Source organism: Dendrobates tinctorius, unplaced genomic scaffold (genome assembly GCF_039654945.1).
Source record: "Dendrobates tinctorius isolate UK_male_01 unplaced genomic scaffold, ASM3965494v1 ptg000143l, whole genome shotgun sequence".
NCBI lineage: Eukaryota > Metazoa > Chordata > Amphibia > Anura > Dendrobatidae > Dendrobates > Dendrobates tinctorius.
In genome coordinates, this window is record NW_027361810.1 from 46,246,574 (window position 1) to 46,256,471 (window position 9,898).

Here is a 9,898-nt window from a genome sequence, read left to right on the forward strand (position 1 = left end):
AAAAATAGCGATAACTGAGTACCTTATGTTATGTACATGTACTATTACTATTTACTTACTACAGTGTATATACTTATTTTTTTTCCTTGGGTTTTGTTTGTGAAGCAGCCAGATTGTGAGCGTGTTCTTACAAATTGCACACCAACTTATGCTCTGGCTCATTGATTTGGTTTTGCTGTAGTTTCTTGTATTTACTACAAACAGGGGCATTTTCTCTTTTCTGAGCAAGACATTTCATCCATATAACTGCTTCCCATGGATAGGTGTCTGAACAGCCGCCTCGTCCTGCTCTGCCCTTATCTACGTTGAGATAAGGTGATGTTTTATTACCAGAGACAAGATAGGACTGATCTGGTTGGGTACACCTTGTCATGGTGGTGTAGGTAGGTGAGCCGACGGGGGGGTGGTCCTCTTTCCGCTGTGAGCAGACTGAGACAGAGACTGAAGTGTGTCCAACAGGTCCTCTTTACTGGCCGTCCTCTCGACGACCCGCAGCACCACACAGCAGCTGTCCGACTCCGCACACAGGCCCGGATACCTTCACTTCCTTCCTTTTCCTAATTGACGTCCCTTGTGGCTCTTTCACTGTGGCTACCCTAGGCCTACCACCACAGCGCTTCACCCATCCGAGTCCGTCCGTTTGTGGTACCCCAGGCTGTCTCTGTTCTGCGGCTCCTCCTGTCAGGACCACCCCCCTGACTGTCTTCCTCCTCAGTCCCTGCTGGAGCTTGTTCTCTGTCCATCTCCTCCTTCTGTCTCTTCTTCCTTTAAGCTCCTCTCCCTGGACTGACTCTTCTGGAACTCTCTACAACTATTTATTCCCCTCCCCGGGATTTCCACCTCTAGAGCTTCTGTAACCCCGCCCCCCCATGAATTTGCGGTTTAAGCCCTGTCCTCCCTGCTCCCATCTTGTGGCCAAACTGCAGTACTACACCTTCTTTGGTTTCTGCTGTCCTTGGTCTCCCCCTAGTGGCAAAACCCAGTACTTCACCATCCTTCTCTATCTAGCTGTCTCCCACCTTCATATACAGCAATCCATGTCCAGCACATTGTACATTAACCCTCCTTCTGCAGACAGGTCCATAGGTCAGTCCACTTCCCCTACAGTGGGATGGCTTTTATGTTTTTTTTTAATAAAAATAGCATTTACTAAGTTCCCTATGTTATTTACATGTACTATTACTATTTACTTATGCATTACAATGTATGTCTAGATTTCTAAATGGCCTACTACTTGTATCCACCACAGATTTGCAATAACTTCCACCATGTGATATTAGCAGTATAAAAATACAAGGAGACTTCACCAGATGAGTAAAAAAGTTGTTGGACAAGCCTAAAAGTAACCTCACTGGAGAGACAGCATAACAAGAGATACCTGATCACAAGATACTCACCCAACATGTGTTTCACGGGTGCTTCTTCTCAGGGTTAGGGAGAGGTGTCGAGACTGACAACATATCTATTTCCTTTGGTGATAACAGCTAATTATTGTGGGACCAGCAGGACCCCTTATAATCATCTAGACCACCGTGGCCTCCTTCTACAAATTATGCATTGTCTAAGCCAGATAACATTAAGGCTTTTATTTTTTTAAAGGGAAACTGTCAGGCAATTCAAGGTGTCAAAACTGCGGGCAGGGTGAATCACATATTATATTTATACAGTCATGAATTTTATTCTGTGAAACACTCAGGCGTTTCAGAGGAAAAATACTTTGAAGTTCCGGACAGGGGCAATAGGAAGAGAAGAGATTAGTCCGATATCCCCAAGAGATGGCTCTTCCCAGAGCTGCTAGAGATGATAGACAGATCTGTCACTATCTACATATTAGGGAGAGACCTGTCAATCTCCTATAGAGTCACTGGGAAGACCTAGCCTGGGGAGGAGCCGGCCAAGTTTTGTCTCTGGCCATGGATCCTGTCCGGATCTTCAAAACATATTTCTTCTGAAAAGCCTGTGGGCTAATAGGACTCATGGTGTACAGTAGGCAGAAGAGATTTTAGGTTTGGCGGGCTAGTAAAACTTCTTCTTAGGTGTTGTATAACTTCCCTAAAAGGTCACTTCTTTCAACAGACCATGATACATTTTACATCCATCCCATTATATCCTATGTGCATTGGTCTTTCTCTGTAGGTTGCTCGTTTCACGGCATGGACTTTATTTTCGCCCTTTGGCCGGGTTAGGCTTATTAAAGACAAGAAAGTCCATCAAGAAATGAACTCCCATCTATAAAAAAGTAATAATCAAATATTAATACCTCCCACTACAAATCTACCAGTTATCAATTTCAAGCACTTTCAATTTATTTTGGGGTGTGACATTGATTTAGATATGGTCTAAGACTGAGGTCATGGGAATTATTACGACTCACTTTGGAGGGTGGAGTGGACAATTTTATTATTTGATTACTATGTTTTTCACTCTCAAAAAGTGTCTTTTTTATCCGTGTATGTGGGTTTATAAATAACTCCTCTGGGCTGATTTTTTTTTTTTTTTTTTACCTTTCTTGGCTCATTTCTCATTTACATGCTTTAGTAAATCTGACCCTTAATGACATGCAGCATAACAAGTAGAGCAACCAGGAAAACTGTCAAGAACAGTTTTAGTAAATTGGCCTTAAAAATGATAGCTAAATAACAACTGAAATGACCTGACCTTTACTGCAGGTGCACTCATCACCTAATACACTGCACATCTCATGGATGGAGATAATTGCGCCATTAGATGTGGGTTGAAGAAGCATTTCTATCTTATGTACTTTCACCATTATGGCTTCAGGGTACACTGTGCTGATTATCTGCTGCTTATCCACTCGCAATGTGATGAATGTCAGCACCGAAGCCTAAGAAAGGCTAATGTAATGTACAGGATAATGGTCTACTGTACTACTGGTCTCTCGCCAAAGAAACAGCTCCGAGAAGAGAGTTCTGTTCGGATTTCTTTTTGCTTTCAACTTATTACTGTATTTGACTATCTAACCCAAAAATTGAGAACATTTATGACACTTGCAAAATGGGCTTTTTTGGTCAAACACTATAAAGCCCAGCTTGTATTACATAGTTTCTGTCCAGTGAACATGATTTCAAGACTGATTGTGCAACAAAGCAGAAAAATAAAAGCTGCATGGAAATCAAAGGACGTTCATTATATAAATATGGAAAAAGACACTTATCAAATTAGACACTTAGCCCCTTAAAGGCCTTTCAAGAAACGTTTTCCTATTTTCTCAGTTACTTGTAAAAAACAAACTGAGCTTTACTTACCCTTTCTTGGGTCCAGCACTTTGTCGTTGGCACTGTTGTTTGGCTGCATTGGTGCCATCACATCAACAGCTCTACAGCCAATCACTGCAGTAAGCTTGTATAATCTACAGGGACCACTGAGCCCGGTGATTGACTGCAGTGCTTTAGATTTGATGCCATCACTGCAGCTAAAGAGATACCGGTGCAGCTGCAGAGAGACACAGCCCTTGTCTTGGGGAGGATAAGTAAAGAACAATCCTCTTTTTCCCCAAGTAACGGAACCAATGAGGAAAAAAAAAGTTTCTTGAATTTTTTATCCGTCATGTGCCTATTCATGTACCCCTAACTGGGTCTTGCATAACAATTGATGCCATTTAATATTACACTACCCCCCGCAAAACAAATTACTTGCATTCCTGATGAACAGTTAATTTACTAAAGGGAGGTTTGCCTGGCCAAAAATTGCCAAGATCCGAATCAACGATGATCAACTGAACATTGGTGGGGTCTGGAGGGTGATGAGACCCCCACTTATCACTGACGGCAGGCTCCATAGAAAGTCTGTGGATTGTCCCATTTATGAAATACGGTTAGGGAGTCAGAGCACAACCTTCTCCTTAATGAAAATCTTGTAAGGTGAGAGAGCAAGCAAGATGAAAGACAAGGACTGATACTTCTTACCTTGCTCATCAGCACTTTGGCGGCTTTCCAGCTTCTGTCTCTAGGTATTTTGCCATTTGTTGATAAGAGAACAAGTACGGCAGCCGCCACATTGGTTACAGGGGCTGTTGGATTAGGAAATGTTCTGAGTTCTGTGAGATTTAACTGTTGAAATAAGAAGTTACTGTACATTTGTTTTGTGGTAAAGAAGCAAAGAACTGAGAAACAAGAGATCTGGGGATGGATTATTACCCTGTTCAATGTGTTTAGAGCTGCATTCGCTGCTTGGAGAGCTGGTTCTGCCTTGGACAAGTCATCGGCTGACTCTTGTTGCTGCTTTGTTATCTCTGCCTGGAGAGCAGCTACCTATTAACACAGAAACCAAAAATGGCTATTACTGATGATCGAACATGCTGGGATAAGGTGTTATCTGAGCATATTTGTGTGCTAACCGAGTGTCTTCGGCGTGCTCAAATACTATGTTAAAGTCCCAGCGGCTGCATGTTTTGCAGCTGTTCAACAGGAGCAACACATGCAGGGATTGCCTAACAAACAGACAATCCCTGCATGTGTTGTGGCTGTCGAACAGCCGCAAAACATGCAACCGCGGGGAATTAAACATAGTATTCAACCATACCAAAGTCACTCGATTAGCATACGAGCATGCTCAGATAACACCTTATCTTAGCACGTTCGCTCATCACTAATGATATACAAAACAAAGTCACATATTGAGGGAAACACATAGTATAAAATATAAAACTGTACAAATGTGAAATACATGTAGAGATTGGGTTCATATTATCAACGGTATATTCTCTGGGTCTATATTCACATCAACATAATCAGCATCATTGTTGTTACCGGGGCATGTCATCACTAAAGTCTAATAGGTAATTCCCAAATCCACCCATAATAAATGGTTCTTGGCTTGCTATACACATTAGATGAACGTGAAAGGAACCTTTAGATTTTAGCAGGACAGTCTGACCATATGTCTAATGTGCATATGCGAGTGCCCCAGCTTTCCCTGGATGGTTGAAGGCAGGAATGCTGTTCCCATTGGGGCTCACAATCTACATTCCCTATCAGTATGTCTTTGGAGTGTGGGAGGAAACTGAAGAATCTGGAGAAAACCAGAGAAACACGGGGAGAACATACAAACTCCTTGCAGATGTTGTTCTTCGTCAAATTAGAAAAAAAAGGGTCTGTGAGAAAATCACGGGCTGTCAGAAAGGAGAAGGTGTAGAAACTTTTTAAAATTTTTTTTTCCATGTATGAGAAAAATGGATGATTCTCAGACCACACTCTAATCAAAGTCTGATCAGAATAATTGGTCTATTTTTCCCACATGTGGAAAAGTCAGACGTCTGAATGAGTCCTTAAAAGGAGTTGCCATTTGGTGATGACGGTGATCAGAATGGGAGGTATGTGGTGAAAGGTGTGAGTTGAGTGGAATTGAGACTTCATAAAACAATTGCTCTGTACTATGGATACCCTACTAGAGCCCTTCTACCAGGCTCGGACTGGCCTACAGGGGAAGAGGAGAAATCTCCGGTAGGCCCCTGTGATGGAGTGCTAATGAGCAGTGCTGTTACACTTGATACCTTTTTCTGCAAATTGTGAAAAGTCTAATAATTCATTAAACACAGTAAGGCTGGTTTCACATTTGCGCTTTTGTGCGCAGCGCATCGTGCGCACCCGTGCGCATGCGCACTGCGCACCTATGTTTAACATGACGTGCGCATGTTTTTGCGCACACTTGCGTTTTCGTGCGCATGCGTTTTTTTGTCTTTTGCGCCAGGTGCGCCAGACGCAACATGTTGGATTTTTTGGTGCGCCCTGTCTCGGCAAAAAAACGCATGCGCACGCTTGCGCACGGAATGCGCAAAAACAACACATTGAAGTCTATGGTAACGCATGCGTGCGCATGGTCTTGCGCACGGTTGCGTTTTTTTACGCATGCGTTTTTGAGTGAAACAAGTCTAGAATGTTCTCTAGACAATGGAAAAAACGTCACACTTAAAAACGCATGCGCATAAAAAACGCCAACGCATGCAAAAAACGCATGTAAAACGCAAACAACGCTGCGTTTTTTTTCACATCAGCGTGCGCATGACGTTAAAAAAACGCGCGTTTGTTTTGCGTTTTTCTTTGCGTTTTTTATGCGCCCGATGCGCTGCGCAAAAAAACGCTAATGTGAAACTAGCCTAACCAAACTGATAGTACATACAAACAAAAATAAATTTGTGTGCTAGGGTCCGGTTATTTTTGCACATGGCTGAAGATTGGGCCCCAAGAATTAATGTTACTGGTGGGGCCTTTGCCCACACAAACCGACACTGCCTTCTACCCATGGGTTTTTGATTCTTTGATGATTTACTGATAGATGTCCACTTTGCACCCACATATTTTGATTCGAAAAATGTGAACCCAAGGATGCGATTGCTCATATACACACACGTGTTCATTGATGAGACTGTCATTACAATAGTAACATCACCCATTGAGAGCATTCACATCCCAAAACTCAAAACAGAAGATGTCACATCGAGCAGAAAATGAAGACAAGCTTTGAATTTTTCATCTCGTCATTAAAATACACAAGTGCGACGTAACCGCAGTGTGTACATTTTGCCTTATAGGTTTTTCACAGCAATGGCTGAATAGGTACAAAAAAATAAAGAGCTGTGTTATAAGGAGGACGGAAAGGATCTATGTGATGCTGTCAGTGGTGGCATTGAGCTCCAAAAGATAAAAATGTAGTAGATACAAAGCAATGATCTGATGATAGATTACCCGGGAAAATCACACGACAAACAAGGCTGCTCTTCAGGGACCCCTGCTTATAGGACCCTCAGGGCTTCAATTTGGCAGGATGCTTCACGTATGTCTAACTAAGCTTGTCTATCACACAGTATCTCTGGGGAATAAGCTGTTAGACAAAACCATGAAAAATATTGTAAATGCCTCAAGCTCATTTCACAGCTGAAGATTTCCATGTTTTGCTAAGCACTGTGAAGGCTTTGGTGGTAACATATACATATATAAAGGGACAGTGGCCGGAGGGCTTTGCACTAATACCTGCGGTGCTACCATATTTATATTCATTTTATACAGTAGATATAGCGGCACATCTCTAACGATAACGTGTAGACAAACATCAGTCTGGTTACTCATCACAAACTATATATTTTTTAAGCTATAAATAAGTTACAATATGAAATTCACATTAAATGGATTTTCTAGTTTCCACACTACGCTTTAGTCACCCTCCACAGGTCCAGCGCTGTCTCCACCACTGCTTCCGATGTCTGTTCTTTTCTACAGCGCTGCAGACAGTGACTGAGCTCAGCTGCTCTTGCCTTCAACTCAGGCTGCTGAGCTCAGTTACTGGCTATCGACATGACGCTGGAGACAATAGCAGACATCAGGAGTAGAGGCGGAGACTCAGCACTGGACCCAGGAAGGGTGAGAAAAGCGCAGTTTTTTTTCTTTGCTTGTTTTAAACAATCTGCAACCGGTAGAATACTGGAAATCTGTATCTGCAAATGTAAAGATTTAACGATTTTGTGTTTTATACGGTACATTAAAGGGTATATCCAGGACTTTATGAAAAACAAAAAATATGCCTAAGCTCTAACAAGATGCTAAACTTTACTTAAAATTTTATTGGAGATTTTAATGGCAAATTTTGAAACAAACCGTTTGCCATTGAAATAGTAAGGGCCCTTTCACTGCGTTCTTCACCATGTCCAGTGGTCCCGTTGGGGCTTGTGTCCAACCTTTCCCCGCAAAACGGGAATCGGGCGTATGCGCTGACGGAGCCATAAACTATAATGATGCAGACAGAGTCAACGTGTGATCTGATGTGCATGATTTGGGTGTATAAGCCTACCGGAGGTGAACAGTCAAACGCAGAAGACCAACAAAAGTAGGACAAAGCGCAATGTGAAAGCACCCTTAGGCCGGGATCACACACAGCGAGATACGGCCGAGTCTCGCAGGTTAAAACCAAGCTCTGGCGCCGGCACTCCGAAGTGGAGCGTGCAGCCGCACAGCAATACATGGAGCTGCACGCTCCGCTCCGGAGTGCCGACGCCAGAGCTTGGTTTTAACCTGCGAGACTCGGCCGTATCTCGCTGTGTGTGACTCCGGCCTAATAGTAAGGCTGCACTAAGAATAATCTGAAGTTCTTTATCATCCACAGATGACTGCTAGACATTTACATTTATTTTGTGGTGTGGCTTTAGGGCTTGTTCACACACTGCTCTTTAATTCTTCCAGCAAAGTGAAGGAGATTTCTGAAATCTTACACACCTGCTACTTTTTTTCCTTGCAGATTTGAACCATCAAATCTGCAGCCTGTCAATTGTTTCAGTCTTTTTGCAGCGTTTTTCACCCATGCAAATAAATGGGAAAAATACACAAGTAAAAAAATATTAAAAAAATGCACGTAAAAATAAGTTAAAACTGAGCTTATTTTACCCCGCGTTTTTCCTGCCAACACTCTAGATTTTGATGTAGAAAAATTTGACTCAAATACCCAATGTGTGCACAAACCTTTAAAGCAAGCCTTTCTGAATCCCTGTTTCCCCCCAGTAAAATAATAACAGGCCAGGGTCACACTTGCGAGTGCAATGCGAGAAATTCGCGTGAGTGTCTCGCTTTGCCCTCGCAAGTGTGACCCCGGTCTTAGGGATTTTACCCATCACCGTGAAAAAAAGAGGTCCGATTTCGGTCCAGAAAAGTCAGTCATGTGTCATGCAAGTGCATGCGATTTTCACGCAAGAACAATCTGATTTTTAACAGCTAACATCAGATTTACATCCGATTTCCACGATTTCCATGCGAATGCTATCTAACTGCAATGCGATTTTAACATGAACTTTTATATAGAGCAATTCTCTATGTAAGTTACAGATAGCTTTCCAAAGAAATATTCTTCTAGATATATATATCTAGAACACTACTTTTACTGTTCACTTACTACAGGGTATTTGCTCATTTTGTATTGATCTTAGATTCTGTCTTTTAAATGGCCACAGTGTGAATGCACACCTATGCTTTGCACTTATAGCAACATATGCTCCGGCTCATTATTTTTTGTTTTGTTTCAGTTTTTTTAATACTTTGGGCATGAATCCCCATTCTTGGGCTGCCAATTTGTTTCGATAGTTTTTCACGGACAGGTGGTTGCACACTTGGGACCCACGTCCCCCACCGTCCTGATTAGGTACACCTTGTCGCAGTGGGATATATTTTACACTTTATTGGTCAAAATAGTGTTAACTAAGTACCCTATTTTAATTACATGTACTATTACTTTTTATTTCCTTTTACAGGGTATTTGTTCATTTTGTTTCTATCTTGGGTTCTGTCTGTTAAAGGGCCACAGTGTGAACAGGCACCTACGCAATTGACTTATACCAACATATGCTCTAGCTCATTTTTTTTTGTTTTGCGACTATGAAACACGTTACTCTATAGCAGTGAATGCCTGGTGGAACATGCCACCCATTCTGGTGGATAATAGAGCCCCAGACAGAAATATCAATAGATCCTGTTAATACTGTACCTTTCGTTCCTCATCGTCTGCAACTGATTTTTCTTGGCTTAATTTTTCTGTCTGCTGTCCAATTTTGTCAATCAAGGCTTCAGTATCCTTGTTCCTCTGGTGAAGTTCTACCTCTTGTATGGCAAGTTTAGACTTCAAATCCTCCACCTGCGTGAATACAACAGAGACCTGGTTTATTAAGTTTTAAGACAATATTTTCAATGATATTAAAATCAGTTAGCTTAAAGAATAAATGCTGCCGAGGGCGTCATTGTCAACGCGTATAATTACTTTGTGCCTCTAGAGGTTATGTAATTATGTATCTCTATTTATCAAAATACTGCCTTGAAGGCAGTAAAAATGAACTTGTTGGTTAATTATGTGGATACATGCAGTAATATCTCTTTATTTTAATGATACCTGTAAAAAAAAATCT

General features: G+C 41.8%; 1 protein-coding gene across 4 annotated transcripts in view; it reads right to left on the reverse strand.

Annotated features, from left to right (window-relative positions):
- The window catches only part of LOC141049432 (dynein axonemal heavy chain 11-like), a 164,519-nt gene extending 156,648 nt beyond the window's left edge, over nucleotides 1–7,871 (reverse strand). For 2 of the 4 annotated variants that reach the window (XM_073545908.1, XM_073545907.1), the window contains exons 1-3: nucleotides 7,611–7,871; nucleotides 4,158–4,271; nucleotides 3,927–4,070 (exon numbers count right to left, since the gene is read on the reverse strand). In XM_073545908.1, the coding sequence (XP_073402009.1) occupies nucleotides 3,927–4,070; nucleotides 4,158–4,271; nucleotides 7,611–7,736 (384 nt within the window). In that variant the 5' untranslated portion in view covers nucleotides 7,737–7,871. Of the gene's footprint in view, nucleotides 1–3,926; nucleotides 4,071–4,157; nucleotides 4,272–7,136; nucleotides 7,147–7,177; nucleotides 7,197–7,610 lie in introns of those variants that run through there. The other 2 variants (XM_073545909.1, XM_073545910.1) reach the window with 2 other exon arrangements.
- Between the last annotated feature and the right edge of the window lie 2,027 nt (nucleotides 7,872–9,898).